This window comes from Heterocephalus glaber, unplaced genomic scaffold (assembly GCF_053883595.1).
Source record: "Heterocephalus glaber isolate CG9 unplaced genomic scaffold, H.glaber_assembly_v1.0 deba00001504, whole genome shotgun sequence".
Taxonomy (NCBI): Eukaryota; Metazoa; Chordata; class Mammalia; order Rodentia; family Bathyergidae; genus Heterocephalus; species Heterocephalus glaber.
Genome location: NW_028258324.1, coordinates 62,402,956 through 62,422,105, shown reverse-complemented (window position 1 = coordinate 62,422,105; position 19,150 = coordinate 62,402,956). Strand labels below are relative to the sequence as shown.

The 19,150-nt window shown below is 40.0% G+C and overlaps 1 protein-coding gene across 6 annotated transcripts in view; it reads right to left on the bottom strand.

Annotated features, from left to right (window-relative positions):
• Atp13a4 (ATPase 13A4) overlaps window positions 1-19,150 on the bottom strand; it is a 130,058-nt gene that overhangs the window by 18,081 nt on the left and 92,827 nt on the right. For 5 of the 6 annotated variants that reach the window (XM_004834765.3, XM_087186692.1, XM_087186690.1 and 2 more), the window contains 8 exons: window positions 14,844-14,968; window positions 10,742-10,905; window positions 9,787-9,909; window positions 8,587-8,666; window positions 7,110-7,152; window positions 6,599-6,708; window positions 4,770-4,866; window positions 2,510-2,582 (listed from right to left, as the gene is read on the bottom strand). In XM_004834765.3, coding sequence (XP_004834822.1) covers window positions 2,510-2,582; window positions 4,770-4,866; window positions 6,599-6,708; window positions 7,110-7,152; window positions 8,587-8,666; window positions 9,787-9,909; window positions 10,742-10,905; window positions 14,844-14,968 — 815 coding nt within the window. The remainder of the gene's footprint in view (window positions 1-2,509; window positions 2,583-4,769; window positions 4,867-6,598; window positions 6,709-7,109; window positions 7,153-8,586; window positions 8,667-9,786; window positions 9,910-10,741; window positions 10,906-14,843; window positions 14,969-19,150) is intronic. The other variant, XM_087186691.1, reaches the window with a different exon arrangement.

Sequence of the window (19,150 nt, the reverse complement as noted above, 5' to 3'; positions counted from 1 at the left end):
CCATAATGTGAAGTGATACAACACAAACTTCCCAGCTTAAATATCACAGGGTTTCTCTTATATGAGAAACCCGAAGTGTAAATAAATGAAAGAGTAAAATAAAATATAGACAATAGGGAATAGGGAGACAGATCTTTTGCAAATGGGAAGGGAACCAAGTGATGGAGAGAGGGGGAGGAAGAGGAGAAGGAGAAGATGTAAAACGAATTAAGATGTGTTGTATGCGTGCACCAGCTCCACACAATGAATTCAATCATTGTGTACTGCAAACATGTATGAATAAAATTAAACATTTTTTAAACTTTAAAAAATACCATGCTCATTGTGAGTCTAAAAAAGTAAATTCTATAAACTTGTAAATATATACATATTAAAGAAAACTCAAAACTTTCTAATTATTTTACTATATTTAGTATTACCTATGTGTTTGAGGTTAACATTAAAATAAAAAATGTATCATGTTAGTAGTCATTGTATTGTGAATATTTTTTTTAAATACTGAGGAAATATACCTCTGGTATTCAAGAACTGGCTGTTTCAATAAATAAGTTGCTCACGTCACTGATGGAGTTTCAACACAAGCCTTTGCTGTTTGGCTTTTATCTTCCACATTCAATCAAAGAATGGTACCAACCAACATGCATGTTGACCCTAATGCAGTCACTGACTGCAACCATAGGTTTTTTTATAGACCCAAGAGTTTGGGAAAATTCAATGAAAACACTCTGTGAGAATCAATTGGCAGAGTACAATTTGAAATAAAGAGTATTACATATTTTTATTATTTGTAAATTTCACATTACACAGTTATCTTTTCAGTAAAATTTATAATAAACTCACATATATATATATATATATATATATATATATATATGTTCAAATTTTTTTCTGGAAAGCTAGTTGTTAAACATTAGCAAGCACACCACTGCCTCCGACCAAACAACAACACAAGTATATCATTCAAATTCACACCCTTGGACATTAGAATGTGACAGAAGGAACTGGAATGGCAAAATCATTAGAGATGGGAAATGGAGAAAGTGAGTATATGCAATACTGAGATGTTTAAGAATAAAGGAGCAGTAGCTAGTGATGGGCTTAGGTTCAAGGGAGAGTTTTTAAGGAAAGAATATATGACACATACTTATAGGCTGATGCTAATGAGCCAGGAGACCAGAGATAATTGGATGATTGAGAAAAAAAAATTTCTACAGGAACAAAATCCTTGAGAAGGTAGGAGGAAGTAGGATTGAAAACACAAGTGGAGCCAAGAAACACCTATTCAAATAACCCAAATCCAGAACACTGTCAACACCAAACACTACTGAGGATATAGAAGACAGGAACTCCCATCCACTGCTGCTGAAAAAGCAAACTGGTGTGGTTGCTTTTGAAGACTGAAGTCTGTGGAGCTGGGGAGAAGTTCACACAAAAACCTGCACACAGATGTTTACAGCAGCTTCATTCATAATTGCAAAACTTGAAGCACCAAGATGTCCTTCAGTAAGTGAACAGATAAACTGTAGCATAGAGACAGTGGAATATTACTTAGCACTACAAAGACTGGAGCTGACATCCTATAAAGAGTCATGAGGGAACCTCAAATGCATGTCCCTAAGTGAAAGAAGTCAATGCATGATTCCAACTCTAGGACATCCTGAGAAAGGTAAAACTCTGGAGACAGTGAAAGGGTCACAGTGGTTGCCAGGAGGTATGGGGAGGATGAAAGGATAAATAAGCGGAATGCGAAAATTCTCAGGAAAGTGAAAATACCCAGTATGACACTATGATCACGAATGCTTGTCATATTACATACGTCTAACTCATAAAATGGAAAGACCAAAACTGAACCTAGGGTAATCTATTGGCTTTGGGAGATTTTAATGAGTCAGTGTAGGTTTGTCTCTTGTCACAAATGTACCCCACTGGAGAAAGGAGATCCTGCTAATGCGGGAGACATGAATGTTTGGGGGGAAAGACTATATCGGAAATCTCTGCACCTTCCTCTCAGTTTTGAAGTGCACCAAAAATAGGTCTGAAAATTATGTCATAAATTTAAAATTTCCCTATGCAGGGAAACTGGAGAGACAACTCATTTATTCATTAGAAAGTGGGAAGTAGGAGGAGTAAAATGGAAAGACTACATTAAAGGTCCATTCTCAGGGCCAAGAGGTTAAGATTTGCAAATCAGAAACATGAAGGCCATTTAGTGTCTATAAACTGGGCACATTCCAAATACAACTATACCTGAAAGCACTCTGAAGTCAGGGTTCCTGATCTTCAAGGTACTTTGCTTATTTTCAAAATGGTTTTTTTTTTTTGGTACTTTGTTCATTTTATATGCTTAATGTCCATTTATGGAAGCTCTGTATTTTGTGGAAAAGAGCAAAATCACTAGCGTTTCTATCACCAAACACGAGGATCGCTCTGTGACTCCTTGCCTCTCTCCCCTGCTGCCTCCCTCCTTTCCAGGAGCACCTCTAGGAAGAAGGTTTTAAAAGTGCCTTACTTGTCACACCAATGAGGGTTGTGATGGCCAGATCCTGGAACAGAAACTGGTAATTTGAAAGGCTGTTTGTCTCCTGAAAAGAAAAGCAGATCAAAACAGCTGTGACCTTCTAGATAAAGTCTGACATGACTTGCATTCATATTCTCACCACAAAACAGGATCATTCAAGTAGTTTACCCAGGAGATGATGCGGTCAAAAGCCTGTGTGGTTCGGTGAGGGCTGGTGCTGTGCAATGGTTCAAGCCTGTGGAAACCTCACCAGCAAGGAGGGCTTTACAGGCTGGGGTCCTTGTGCACCAGTAGGTCCCCTTTGAGGAAGAGAAGATCTCCCGCTACTACAGCCACTTCTGCTCTTTTTCTGTTTGTTACCAGAAAATCTGGGGGTTTACCTCACACAATAAAAGCACCCATCCCCAATGGTAAGACATGGTGAGTGCGTGGTGATTGTGCCTTATTTTTACTGATGGATAATGAGAATAACTGAACCCAACTTACAGACTTGAGTATTATTAGATGAGATATGAGAAAGTCCTAATAAAGCAAATTGATACTCTTGAGAAAAAAATGGCCAGATGTTAATGACTTCAAGAAATGTGCTTCTTCCAAGTACTGTTTAATTTGACTTTTGAGCATAGTGAGTTATTGAGATTCCAAAATAGAGCCACATTCCCATTAATACCCAACCCTTCTCTAGTCCACCCATTGGTATGAAAACACACTGGTGATCTGAAAGCAACAGAACTAAAACCTGTAGCTTCAGAGAAAGAGAGCAAAAAATAAAGATGAATCTAGATCGCTACATGACAAATGAAACTCTTTTTCTTTATGTTAGTATTAAGAATAAGCTCACATATTGGATTTACCAACAATAAGCATCAACTCTCCTTTTATATCCTATTAAATAATAAAAGCCATCACAACATATATGTATTTTTTGTAGCATGATATGCCAATTTCCAAATACCTATATTCAGATAACCAGAAGTTTACTGGCTTGTACTCCTGAAAATCAATTGCTAAACTTTTTGCAAAGTTTTGAGCTGATTATTTAATCTAGCCAACATAAAAATTGAATTGTACAAATGCATTGTTAAATAAATTGTATTAAAAATAAAGTAAATAAATACTCAGAGCTCAGTGTTTCCTAATTATTTTCCTACACCCTGTTACCCATACTGAGGTTGCAACTCTTGCATGTATATGGTGCAAGCACTGTATAACGGCATCCTGCTAGAGTACATCTCTTTCCTATTCCTCAGTTAGTGACACATAAATACCTTGAAGTTGGCTGTGGGAAAGTATTTATACCACTGAAGTTGGCAAATATTAATAATCAAGGAAAGCCAGGTGGGAAGCTTGGTTAGAAGCCAATGTAGAGAATTATCCCTTTTATGAATGGTATTCTAGATTAAAGCCACTCTAGTATTGGAGGGGGAGGCCTGGTCCAAGCAGATGAAAGCTCCAGGGAGCATGGAAGAAGTACATTCAGTTCTGATCTCTGGCTACCACAGATAAAGAATTTCTGAGCCAGAGAGTCAGACAATTGACATCAACAGATTTTCCTGTGTACATCTGTTTCTGATTTATCTTATAAAACTTTAAGGAGAAACCCAAATTATAAAGACCAAGATCAAAGACCAGTCATAGAAAGTAGAGACACAAATCTTTCTCAAATGGGAAGGGGTTCAAGAGATGCAGGGAGGGGAGGGAAAAGGAATGAAAAAGGATATTAATATGTGTTATGTGCATGCACCAACTCCACACAAGGAATGCAATCATTACATACTGTAAACACGTACTAAAAAACCTTTCAGGATATACATAGACATATATATATATATATATATAGAATACATATACGTATGTATATCCCCTAGTACTGGGGATTGAGTCCAGGAGTGCTCAACTACTACATTTTTAAAAAATATTTATTTATTTATTTATTTATTTATTTATTTATTTATTTTTGGTACCAGGGATCGAACTCAGGTCCTTGTGCTTGTGCAGCAGGCAGTGAAACCACTGAGCTAAATCCCCGGCCCTACATTTTTTATTTTTTATTCTAAGGCAGGGTCTCTCTAAGTTTCCCAGGCTGGTCTCAAACTTGTGATCTTCCTGCTTCAGCCTCCTGAGAAGCATGGAGGCTCTTGATGCCTAGGTATCCTGTACGCACCCTTCCTTGAAGAGACATTGCCAATTGAGTACGAACTACCACCTGCTTTGGTCCTCACTAAACAAGAGGCTAGGTCCCAAGTCATACCCAGTAGAGCAGCAGAACGCCAACATACTGAATCATGCTGTACAGAGCCATGTACTTAAACATGCAAAATGAGGTGACGAGAGCCGCGCGTCCTTCCCTGTGTAAGAAAAGGAATGAAATGAAAGTGATGAAGGAAAATCGGCTCAGTTATTGTGTGCTGTTCAGCTGAGCTCAGGAGAAAAACAATCCAAAGTCTGACACTAGGAGTGCTTGTTTGACAGCCCAGACAGCATGAGGCAATGGAAGTGGGCTGTGGACACTAAGTGACTAGATGTTCAGGAAAGACCAATTCCCTAGGCCGAAGTCCACAGCCTTGACCTGGTGATGGAGCCCAGATTTGTAGCTATGCTTGTCCCTTCTGCAAGCTTTGCTTCAGCTCTTGCTCTCAGAGCCAGTAGACTCAGGAGTTGGTCCCAGAACTCACACCTACATACTGATCTGCTTGGGAAGGTCATTTCCCTCGTCCAACCTTCTCTGTGGGAACCAAGGGATATAAATAAGATGGCAGGTTGGGAGCTATCTTCATGCAGGTGTTTGGCAAACATTTGATTCCAATTTCATTTTGGCAGTCCCAGGTTTTTCTAAACTAAAACTAAATTTATGCACATGCTCAAAGGAGTCATTCATCCAATTGAAATAGACTGGACACACTGAATTTGTTCCTTTGTACCATTGTTGATTGACTTTGACAAAATAGTGCATATTTAAAGCATAAAATAGGAGACTTGTAAAATCACTTCTTTCTGCTTCATTTGGGGGAAAATAGAGTTTTAATTTACTTATGGTCATAATTATTTCCTGAGATTACAACCAGGATTTTTCCTGTATCAGGCTGCTGCTGCTACTTCTGCTGCTGCCCAGAAAGTGATGTCTTCTCCTTCCTCTTCTCCTAGAGGGGTTTTCCCAAGTCACCCTGGCTGAAGCAGCCAACTCTTCCTCAGAACCACCTCACTATTTTTCACACTATCCTTTTTATTTCCTTGATAGCACTTATCAAAACCATTAAGTATTGCCTTATTTATGTCCCTTAGATCCTGGTACTAAGTCTCCATTCAATAAATGTTTGTCAAATACATGAACAAACATTTTAAAATGGAAGGAGCTAAAGGAGTAGGCTTGGGCATATCAGTTAAATTCTCTGAGTCTCAATTTCTTTATTTGCAAAAGAAATAATCATTCCTAGGGACCAGGGATTTAGCTCAGTGGTTCTGGTGCTTGCCATGCAAGAGCAAGGTCCGAGTTCAATCCCCAGTGCCAAAAAAAAAAAGAAAAGAAATAACCATTCCTATATCTTCGGGTTGTTTTAAGATAATGGGCTTTAAATCACTTTTTAAATATAAACAGGAGATGTCTATAATAACCAAGAGTGGCCACGATGCTAATTATCTGCATCTTTCAGACAAAATGCAGCAGAAGCTCATATTGGGGAAGGAGGAGATAAAGCACCAAGGCAAATTTTAAAAATGAATAAAATTTTGAAAGCTGGGGATGAGAAGGATACCACAAAAATGCAGAAAGAGGCAAGAGGAAAAGAAGATCTCAGAAGATGCACTTTAAAAGCAGGAGGATAATTCACACTGTCAGATCAGCAGCACTCTTCTGATTCCAATCCTCTAAAAATAATCTCATTGATGATTTTCACTAGAAATGGCAATGCTCCACCAAGGGCATTTGTATCTGCTGGTGAGTCCATTAGGCAGTAGCAGAACTTTTGTATTTTCCTGCAGAGCACCCTCCTCACCTAGGAACACATAGTTTCCCTGGTCTTTTCCAGTGGAACAGTGTTATCTGTGACTAAAAGCCAAGAGAGGGAAAATAATGCTACTTACTTGATAAGGTGAGGCACGCACTCAATATTCGGCGTCTTGGAAGTGAAAGGTGAGGCCACAGACGCCTCCTGCTCTGACAAAGAGATCCCCACATGGGCCATTTTCAAAGCCTGAAAGCAAAGAATTGGCTTGTCGCCTATGCAGACTCCCACACATCTCTACAGAGGCCACAAAAGAAAAGGCCAACTGAGTTGGCCACCAAGTTGGCTTGTGGGCCCCAACACCAACCAGAAGACATCCAGACTTTACCCTGCCTGCCACACAAGGAAGAAATGGCACTGGGCCACCTAGCTAAAGAAGGGAAGTGCAGAACCTAGTCCCACCTCATTTACCCTCTCCTGACCACTGAAGAGTCACTTGATGGCTTTGGTGAAACCCTCCCAAATCCTCAGCATCCATCTACCCATCATGCGGAGCCAAAATGGGGTGTAATCCAGCAGGGATTCTCTCTAAAGAGCTCCAAGTAAGGACTGATGGGGGACGATGGCCCCTCTGGCTGCCCGCTACTTACCCCGCAGTCATTGGCGCCATCTCCACACATACCTACAAAGTAACTAAAAGGGAACCGTGTGAATAGGAGGGATCAAAGCTATCTTACCACCTAATTTTCCTAACTTAAAAAGGACATGGTGGTCATCCTTTCTTAGGGTTTAAATTTATTTATTTTAAGGGAGTTTCCCTAGAGTCTGAGTGAAAGTAAAGTGTGACTCAGCAGCTTTTACAATGTGTTGAGAAATCCAGCCCATCATTCCTGGCTCCAACTGTCCATGTAGATGCTCCACTGTGCTATTGAGGAAGCTGGTTACTGAGTTGCAAAGTAAGGGCGTTTGTGACCATATGATGAGATACCACAAAGCAGAGGAGAAGGGACAGCTTTTGGAACCAGAAGATCTAAATTTTGACCTGATCATCTTACCGTTCTGACCATCATTTTTCTCCTCTACAAAATGTTATGGGTATAAAATGAGACGCTATATGGCAAAGACTTTATGAAGTCTAAAATGATAAGCAACTCTTAGTTGTCAGTACTGTTAATAGTAACACAAGAGGAACACCAGCCTGCCAGCAGTCACTCAGCTGAAAAATGACGTACCAGGTCAAAAAGCCAAAGAAAAAAAAAAGCACACCCCTGCTTTGGGATGGCTTTTTTCCTCCTAGTACTAAAGACTGAATCCAGGACCTCACTCAGGTAAGTGTTCTACCATTACCCTATATCCCCAGGCCTTTTTAAATCTTATTTTGAGACAAGGTCTCCTTGAGTTGCCCAGGCCAGCCTTGAACTTGGGATTCTCCTGTCTCAGCTTTCCAAGTACCTAGAATTACAGGTGTGCACCACGCTAGTTGAGGGTGGTTTGTTGAGGTCAGGTGAATACTTCCCTGTGGAGCTTTTGACAAAGATTTTGGAAAGTTGGCTTCTAAGAGGACAAGCATTTGACAGCACTCTGCATGAAAGTCACTTCATTTGAGTTGCCTATTCTAATAAATGGAAACCCTTTGTGTTAATGTTTTTGATTTGTTTTTATTCAAGCTGGAAAGGATGCTTTAGCTTAAGAATATTTTAATATCTGAGGGGTTATGAATTTCTTACCATGTGAATCTCCCTATAACTATGATGATAGCTTATAAAAATAAAGTCTATATTCTCATTGTACCTTTAAGAATTGAGCTCAAATCACATATCCAGTGTTATTTCTCATTATACCTTTTCAGACCCCTATGCTCTAGTCCAGTGGTTCTTAACTTTGGTTTCAAAACTGACTTATGTGAACAATTTTTTTTAAATGCTGACAGCCAAGCCCCATGTGACTAATTAAATTAGGATCTCTGGGAGGCAGGGTCCTGGTTTTGCTATTTTTTCAAAGCTCCCTAGATGAGAAGCCATGGCAAGAACCACTGCCCTAGCCAAACTGAGTCCCTGAACCTCTGATGCTCCCATTACTGCCAACCCCCCATGCAGTTCACACTGTCTGAATTGTCAAAGAACCTACTCCAGTTTCTGAAATTCTTCCACCAGACTGGATTTCTGCCCAGGAGACATTCTCGCAAAGATTGTCCCATTGATCAGTATCTGTAAGAAGCCAAAGGAAATTTGTGATGTAAGCTGGTCATATATGAAATACCTGACAAGAGAACACTAGCTGGGCATGGTGATTGTGAATGAAAAAAGATGTTTGTTTCTACGGGATCCTCTTTTGATTTTTAAGACAGACTTTGAGATTTTGTCATCGGATACATGACAGGGAATACCAAATATTAGTAAAGATAAAGATTTTTAATTAAAGTACTGTATAAAAATAATCACTGACAGGAATTTAGCCCAGCATCCACGGAGAAGGTGGTCTTGAAAAATCAAGAGTTTAATGAAATCTTGAAGCAGTGGACTTGCGAAAATTGCAGCAAAGCAAGAGGTCAGGTTTTTAAGACAAGAAAAAGACCAATTGATTCTCAAAAAATTGTCCAGAAATTGTGAAGAACAGCCTCATGACTATCTGTGGCCTTTGACTTAATAATATCATCATCTAGCCTTGAGCAACTATGAAACTCAGCTACTAACTCACATCTACTTTGAGCTATGGAACATAGATTGTTTGAGGATATAAAAACCTATGCCAGCTCTATTCTCCTCAACTGCTTTCTATAGAGTTTTAATTTTTCTGTGTTTCATGTATGTGTTCCATGTTCCTCTTGGCAGTAAATTCAGCTTAGTGTGCACTGAAAATCTTTATTCTTTGGCAGATATGTTATCTGCCATGGGCTCGTTCTTCATCAGAAAAGCTTTAAATTTCATTCTCCTCAGAATAGAGCTCCTTTATTAAAAACCAAATGGCAAAAAAAAAAGGCAGTCTTTCATTCTTGGCCTGTCTTCCTATACAATTGCAGGATTTTCTCTATGAGATCCTTCATTGTGGCAACATAGTGAAATCTACCTAAAATCAATCCTTATGATTTAATAAATCACTGATACTTCAATCCTCTAGATGGTGGAAAAACAACCAATCAAGTTTATTTATTACAAATCTAGCAGGAAATAAAATGATAGTAACCTCTCCAAAAAATATCTGCCTCTCTTACGATACACAGGACTAACTGGATCTGTGCTATTTAGAAGTTTGAAGTTGTTGAGGACTATATTCAAGAAATGCCATCAAGTATCTTCTCTGAGGGACTTCTGCCCTCTCATAACTTGCCTTTGGCAGGAGGCTGCTGAAATAGCGATTTATAACTTGGAAGGACTTTCCATCTAGGGCAAAATGGTAACTTCCTTCTTTGCCATTATCGTGGGCTTCTTCCCTGATGTTAATGTAATTGTCCTGCAAAGTAATTTACGATTATTTCAGATTCTTCCACTTGAGAGAGTGGGTAAGACATGCACATCTGAGAGAAAGGAATGCAGACAGACCAGGGTACCTCTTCTAAAGTCACACGCCAGCCCTGATTTCTCAGAGAAGTATTTCCTCTTTGCTAGATCAATCTTCACACATCACAGTGAATAGTGAATAGGAGAATAACACTTCCTCGTGTCCTGTTCTCATCCTGATTTGATCTTGGTGAGTCCCAAAGAACAGCACTTTTCACACATTTCAAGTGTAAACTATAAAAGTATTGCAGCTTAACAGCTCTCTCCCTGAAATGGGAGCTTACTATTTTTTTCTTACAGAATTAATATCATCCCACAAGGACACAATAGAAATAGACTACTGACAAGAATAGAGATACATGAATAAAATGGGTTTTTTTCCCCACCCTGAAGACATAGTCTGATTTTGCAACGCACACAGCAGTGTCTCTCCCAGGAACTAAATCCCCTTGGAACCCATGGGGTGGCTGACAAGCCAGGGGAGAAATGGGAAATTTGATTCACAGCTCTGCTTAGTATATTCTTTCTCACACAAAACTAACAAGTTCTTTAAGTGTAAAAGAATGGATCATTTCCAGTACCCAAGAAAGCCTGTGCCTTGGAGAGCAGTAGGAACAGTGTGAAAAACTGATAGAATTGGGTTCATCGAACTACATATTTGTTAGATGTCTGGAGAAGTGTGTGTGCTCCAAGTCACCTCAACACCTCTGCCAATCACGGCTGTGGATCACCAACACCATGCGACAAGTCAGGTGACATGGCAGAAGGTCTGCTTCCGGGTGTACCTGATTTCCACATGCAATGTGTTTCTTCTCTTCTACTAATTTCCAAGATATAGATGCTGATGAGGATCCAGGGGTTTCATCTGCCTCAATGAGAATGACTTTCTGGCTTTCAGAAACCATCCCAGACTTTCTAGCCACTGTTATCGCGGTCTGAAGATTGTCACCTAGAAGACAGGAAGAGATCCCAAGGTGAGACTGAAGAGAGAAGCAAATCATGCAGAGCCTGGAAAGCCAGCTGAAGAGTTCAGTCCTTACTGTAGAGGTAAAGAGAAATCATCTCTATGGACATTTTCAGTCCTGGGTTATCATTTCACAATCCCTTTTCTGGTTCCTGCTCCTTTTCATCAGGTTACTTCCTGATCTAATGGTGGATTTTTGCCAGAATAGAAGAGTAAAAAATAAGAAAACAAAGTTCAAATCTATTTCTCTCAGTTGTTAAGAGCTTTGTGAACATTTAGGAAACCCTACAGAGTTAAAATAGTGTATCGTGGATCTACTTCCGATCGAGGTGGAGTAAGCCTAGTATAAACTATCTTTCCCATCTATTACAATTGCAAACTCGAAACACAAAACCAAAAGCAACTACCCAAGAGACTTTAAAAAGTAAACAAGTATGAGCAGACTGTGAAAAGGAGTCAGCCTTGGAAAAGCACCCTCCAGGGGGTGAGTTTCTCAGCTTTGCTTCTCTTTCCTCTCATATTTGACTTGAATGTAAGCCCTAACCCCAGAGCTGTTCAGGAAGCTAAAACTGCTAAAGAAACCCAATCTCTCAGGGCAGAGGAGCCAAGAAAAGGATCCCCTGCAGGCTGTATAATTTGATAAAATGAATTCTGAGAATAAGAGAGCTGCGAAAGAGGACTAATTCAGTGTTTGAACTCTGTAAATCTCAGGCTCAACCCACATGTAGAGCAGACCCAAAGAAGGATGATAGAAGTTTCAAGAACTAAACTAAACTATAAATCACTTCAGAGTAACCCTTGCATAGGGAAAACCCAAAATCACAGCAAAAGATTTAATATCTAAGTGAATTCTGGAACCACCTCCTACAACAGGCACAACAGGATTTGAGATGATCACCTGTTTAGGAAAAAAAAAACGCTCAACTTTCTCCAGAATGTTTTAGCAGGATTCAAAGTCTCGTGGAGCAATAGCCAACATGCTGAGAATACTCCACATACAAAAAATATGGACTATTTGACCAATTTTCAACTTTAAAAAATCAATAGCTGCCAACCCTGTGATGACTCAGAAGTGGAAATCATCAGATAGTAGCTATTAAAAGTCTCCTTTGTATGGTAGATGTTAATATTCATGGAACAAATTGAAAGCCAGATGTTCTCAACAAAGAAATATACCAATGGTAAAAAAAGAACTAGATATACAGAATTTAATTTTTTTTTTTAAATCTGAGGTTGTACTCAGTAGCAGAATGGAGGTGATAAAAGAAAGGGCCAAACTGAAAGACTGATGAATGACAATTGTACAATATGGGGAAAAGAGAAAAGTAAGCCAACATAAAGAGGTTCAAGGGTATCAGAAGGACTCCTATTCAGGTCAGTGGAATCTGAGAAGGAGAGGAAAAAGACTGAAATAAGAAAGAAATATTAAAAGAAATAATAATAGAAAACTCTCCAAATATGATTTAAAAAAAAAAAAAACTACCTTTACAGATGCATGAAGCCTCAGTGAACCCTAAATGAGAAAATTCAGTGGGGTCTACACCCAGAGACATAAGGATCAAACTACTAAAATCAAAGCTAAAGAAAAGAGCAGATGAAGAAAAAGAACACATTATAGATAAACGAGCTGTGATTTAAATTGTCACCCATTTCTGCTCAAAAACCATGGAGTCAAGAAGGCAGTGGAACTACATCTTTAAAGTGCTCTAAGAGAAGAACCTTCTGCTGGGTATCTTCCCCAAAGAATTAAAAAAATCATACCACAGTGATATATGTGCACCCATGTTTATAGAGGCACAGTTTGTAATAGCTAAAGCTTGGAAACAGCCCAAGTGTCCATCAACTGGAAACTGGATAAAGAAGATGTGGTTTTTTTATAAAATGGAGTACTACTCAGCCATAAAGAATGAAGAACTAGAGTCATTTATAGCTAAATGGATGCATACTGAGGCAATATTCTTAAGTGAAATTAATAGGACACACATGTGTAAATACCAAATAGTTTCTCTAGTGTGAGAAACTGAAAGTGTAAATAAGGATTAAAATGATTAAAATGAATAACTGATAATTTGAAATAAGAAAAGGTCCAAAGGTGTAGGGGTGGTGGGAGGGGAAGGGGAAAGGAAAGAAGGGAAAGGAAAATTTATGAGAAAAGAAAAAAATGAAAACAAAGTCTATGTAAATAGGGAAGGGTGGAGGGGGTGAAGGGTGCACAGGTAATGGGGAAAAAATAAGAACCAAGATACATCATGTACAGGTACAAGCACCCAATGATAAATGTAAATGTATTGTATACCTAAAATGTACCAATAAAAGAATTTAAGGGAAAAAAAGAAAAGAAAAGAACCTTCAGCTCTGACTCCTACAGCTGTGAAACATCCTTAGGGAATAAAGGATAAATAAAAATATTCTAAGATGAAAGAAAACTAACATAATTTGTTGCCAGCAGATGTGTTCAAAGGAAATGCTAAAAGCAGCTCTTGAGGCTGAAGGAAATGATACCAGAGGTTAATTTGTACTTAAGGAATAAAAACAGCGCAACCAAAATGACAAAGCTCTGGGTAGATATGAAAGACCACTTTCTTCCCTCACGATCTCTAACTCCCACCTCTTGAAAGTAAATACAGTACTGTAACATTCAGTGGGGGTTCTCAACCAAGGTCTGTTACCTTTATGACGCTTATAACATAAGGGACAGGCAAGGGACATTCCTGGTTTAAAGCTTCGTGAAATGATAGGTACATACACTGCTTCCTAGAGCAACTTCTAAAAAGTAAATAATACAGCACCGGTCTGACTGTCCCTAGCTGGCTTCTCCCAAGTTTCAGCATAATAGATAGGAAGACCCTCAAAGCAAGAGACTGGTGGCAAAGAACAGGGTCCTGCAGCTGGACGGGCAAACGGAACCCTGAGCGCTAAGAAGCTTCTGCACATGCTCAGCAGGGAGCCCACCACTTCCGCTGGCCCACTACCGGTGAGAGACCACTATGGAGGAAGTACAGCCCAGACTGAGCTTCAGTTATCTGACAAAGACATTTACAACCTATAACAATTAAGGGGTCCCTATTAAGGCTTAGATCTAAAAGCCCCTCCACCCCCAGTTTTCATGTGTGCAGAAGACGATTGGACCATGGGGGTGCTGTGCGCGACAGTGGATTCCTCCACGGACTAATCCAGGGCTGACTGTGCTGTTGGATGGTGCCAGGTTGGAAGATGTGGAAGAGGTGAGTCACTGGGGTGGGAGCCGGAGCAGCGTGTCTCCCTCCTTGGCTCACCATTTCTCTCTCTGCTTCCTGTTTGTTGGCCATTGCATGCTCAACTGTCTTCCACCAGACACTTCCACCATGACCTTCCTACCTTGGAAAAACATTCATTAAACAATTCCATACATTTCCCTTAGCAATCTCTTCTCACTGGTCCCTTGTTTGTTTGATCCAGAGCTTGGGATTAGGAATAAAGAGGGCAGCATTTTCTTTTAACTCCAACATTATAGACTCTCTTATTGATGGGCCTTCAGTGGAGTTTATAGATCATATTGACTAAGCACCTTTCATCTTCTAACATTTGACAATAAAAATCATCGTCTTTGCGTGGCTCATATCTTCTTGTCATTCTGGTCTTAATTCAAATGTCACTGCTCAGAGAGGCCTTTCTGAACTGCCTCATCCAAAACAGATGTCAGATACTCATTACATCACCCGATTTTGTGTACCTCCAAACATTTATTACACTATTTGACTGGCTGACTGATTCACTGAATGATTGACTGATTGATTTTCTTTCACCCTGCTGCAGGGGAAACTTAAGGAAAGCAGCACCTTGAATGATGCCTTGCCCCATAGTGGATAAACAACCCTATTTGTTAAATGAGTCTATTCCCACACCAGGTTCTCACTGTCTTCATTGCCCACTTTGTTCTATACCTGTGATCATTACAGTCCTTATCTGTGCTGAGATGAGCTCTTCCAAGACAGGTTTTGTCTCTTCCTTCAGTCGATTCTCCAAGATCAGTAATCCCAGAAATACCAGGTCACATTCTACCTTCTCTCTGAGAAGAAAGAATGGCACATTATAGCCTCCGTATTACAGGCTTTAATAAGACAAAAGATCCCTGTTACAGTGACCAACTCAAACCTCTACTCCTGAGGCACGATTATGTGCCAGAAATAATCCAGAAAGAAAACAGGAGGAGACACAATGAATGTTTATTCTGATTGAATCAAGAGGAAGGGAGTACTTATTAAACAGAAATCTGGCTTTAGCCTTCGTAGAGAATGACCTAAATGAGTGTACGCCCTCTCCAATCCACTATGGCTTATCTGATTTTTATTAGTTCACCTTTAGCCACCAAGAAGAATTCAAGTTCTGGTACAAAACATCATAACAAATAAATGAGGCAAAAGAAAGATAAAATATGTTTCTCCAGAAAGCAGTGCTGTACCATTTTAGCCCAAGGAGGCATGTGATTTGATACAGGTCAACAAGTAGACCTCGTTACTAAGGTCACACTTATTCCCCTCCCCTTCTGCTGCTAGCATTGTGTCTCTGCATAGAGATTGTATGATTTTTTATTTTTTTAAGGGCATAAGTTTATTTATTTTATCTTTTTTTTACTCATTAAGTTTATTGGTACATTTTAGGTATACATTATGATCGAATTCATCATTGGGAATTTGTACCTATACACGATATATCATGGTTCTTGTTTTTTCCCCATTCCCCTGCCCTCCCTTCCACCCCTCCACCCCTCCTACTTACAAAAGCTTGGTTTCTATGTTTCCTTCTTTTCTCATTTTTTTCTTTCCCTTCTTTCCTGTGCCCCACCCTCAAGCCCCCTCCCTAGGTTCCCTTACCCTTTGAACCTTTTCTTCCTATTTCACAATGTCAATTACACATTGTGGTCCTCATTTACACTTTCAGTTTCTCACACCAGAGAAACTATTTGCTATTTACACATGTGTGTCCCATTTATTTCACTTAAGAGTATGGTCTCAAGGTCCATCCATTTAGCTATACATGTCTCTAGTTTATCATTCTTTATGGCTGAGTAGTACTCCATTTTATTTTATTTATTTATTTTTAAACCCACATCTTCTTTTTGGGCAATTGAGGTGTTTCCAATATTTAGCTATTACAAACTGCACCGTTATAAACATGGGTGTGCATATATTACTGTGGTATGATGCTTTTAATTCTTTAGGGAAGATACCCAGAAGGGGAATAGCTGGGTCAAATGGGACCTCCAATCCTAGTTTTTTGAGGAATCTCCACATTGATTTCCACAGTGATTGCACCAGTCTACCCTCCTACCAATAATGGGGAAGGGTTCCTTTTTCCCCACAGCCCTGCCAGCATTTGCTATTGGTTGATTTCTTGATAGCAGCCATTCTTTCTGAAGTGAGGTGGAATCTCAGTGTTGTTTTCATCTGCATCTCTCAGATGACCAGTGATGTTGAACATTTTTTCATGTTTATTTGCTGCTTCTACTTCTTTGTCTGAGAAATGTCTGTTCATTTCAGATGCCCATTTTTGGATTGGGTCTTTAAATTTGAGGGGTCTGATTTTTTTAAGTTCTTTATATATTCTAGATAGTCGTCCTTTCTCTGAGGAACAGCTGGTAGAATTTTTTCCCACATTGTGGGTTGTCTCTTCACTCTGTTGGTGGTTTCTCTTGCTGTGCTGAGCTTTTTAATAAGATGATATCCCAGTCATTGATTCTTTGTGCTAGTTTCCATGCAATTGACAAGGCAGGAGTTATCACAATCCCCAACTTGAAACTATATTATGAAGCTACTGTGATAAAAACAGCATGGTAATGGCAAAGAAACAGACCTAAAGATCGATGGAACAGATTAGAAGATGCAGAAACAACTCCAGACACACTCAGCCACCTCATCTTTGACAAAGGAACCAAACACCTTCACTGGAGGAAAGATAGCCTCTTTAATAAATGGTGCTGGGAAAACTGAGTTTCAACTTGCCAAAGATTAAAATTAGATGCATGTCTTTCACCATGCACTATACTAAAATCAACATGAATCAAAGATCTAAATATTAAAACAGAAATGCTGAACCAACTGGAAGATGGGTTAGGTAGAGCTCTTGCAGACATTGGTGTAGGAAAAGACTTTATGAGTGTGTATGTTTCTGCAAGTAGTGAGGTCCCCAAGGTGCCCTATATCCCATCTTCAGGAACCTTCCAGTGGATCAAGTACATGAGAGTGTAGTTGGAGTTAAATTCATTGACTTTTCCATGATTCATTTATTTAGACACAGACTCAAGAACAAGACAGCAATTCTGCTCAATTTGGGCTGAAATACAGATGAAAGCAGCACCCACTGAAACCCTTCTCCTGCCAAATTTGCCCCATGCACTCCAACACTGGATCTCACATCTCCAGGGCCATGACCTAGAATTAATACCTCCACCAGGCTGCAAAAGTGACAGTTTCAGCCATTCGCCTCAGAGCAAAATTGGAAGAATAGTGTTTCCTATTTTTCTGAGCCTGGAATTTAAATCTTCATATGATTTATTTCAAATTAGTTTTCCCACTTCATCATCTATCCTTCAACTTTTCTCCCACTTTGACCTCCAGCCAAGTTGGACCACTCTCCCTGGATATGCTGTGTGGTTAGCCATGTCCACACATTTACTCCACACTGCTGTTAGGCTTTCTTCCTTATTTCATGGAAAAGCTTATAAGTTCCCATGATAACTCATTGAAACCCTTCCTGTATTTTGAGGCCCAGTTCACACCCTTCCTCCCTCCTAAAGGCTTCTCCAGGTGGAGGAATCACTCCCTCAGTGTATTATTTCTACATCAGCTTAGCTCATTTTTATTTGTCCATATACTATCACTGTCAGATTTCTCACCTGCCTCCCCATCTCCACCGCTGGAAGGCAAGACTTCCTGATTTAACACTGTGTTCAACAGTGCCCACATGGCACCCACACACAGGCAGTGCTCAGCAAATGTATGCCTGGACAAATGCCGGTGCCTGCTGTGACTGTGTTTGCTCATGTAGCCCAGGAAATTCATTTCCTTTCCCAGGGTTCTCACTGGGAACTCAGTCCATCAGGCCTATCTGCACTTACTGAGCACCTAATGACTGAAGGGATTGGGATGGAGGAAAACTGGGAGAGAATATGCAGAGACGGTGGCAGCCCCAGACTCCAGAGATTTCATGTTCAGCCAGGAGGAAGCGATCAGACATGACCCCGTGCTCATAGGGAAGCCAGGAAACAGAACCATGACAGATGCCTGAGTTAGAGTCCCACAGAGTCAGAGAGGAGCAGACAACCATTTCTGGGTAGTGACTGGGGAAACCTTGCTGGAAAGCCATGGGCGCTGGTCTGTGTAGGATAACTTAGTTGATGTCTGATTAAGGTCCTGTGATCTTTCTTGTAGACCTTATGCTTAGGCCTCAGGCTTTAGATATTTGTAGAGATGCAGTGACATGAGGCAACCACCGAGTGCAATATGAGGCCAAGAAAATTGCTGTAAAGCCAAACATCAGACGTTGGCCCTGGCCCACCTTAGCACTAGAACTTCTAGTTCCTCTGGGCTATGGCCTTTTGCATGTTGGATGCACAGTAACTAGGAAACTGCCACTGTGATTTCAGCCCTGTGATTTCAATCACCACCTTGCTATGACCATGAGTTAACTGCTCTCTTTGTCTGGTTATCTATTTCATCTCTGGGTCTCAAGGTCTCTGCTAGCTCTAACATTTCATTGCTGTTCTTTTCATGGTGTTCAGTCTGGGGCAGGAAAGAAGGAGCACATCTTTGAGAGATCTCAGGTTCTGCAACTTAGCATCTCAGGCTCTTTTTCTGCTTCCTGCACAGATGTTATGACTCCCATGGAAGCATCTAAAACTAACAATGAAAGGTGATGTACTTAAAGGGAGAATTGTCATCCCTCTGACTGTGCTTCATGTTCTTACAATCCAAGGAAATTGTAAAGGAAGAAATATGCACAAAGTTGGCTAATAGCCTTCAAAGTGATTGTGATATCAGTACATGCACCCATACAGGCCCACAAAACAAAACCAAAAAACAGAAAGAATGTTCTGTCTTAGCCAGGGATTAGCAAAGGATGGACAATGCACTTATCCAGGGGTATATATAGTGAAGATGCAGCTTTGAGACAGGAAGCTAATTGACTCTTAACATTAGATACTGTTGGTAAACTTGGGTTAAGCCTTTACTGGGTTTTGAAAAGTTAGAAT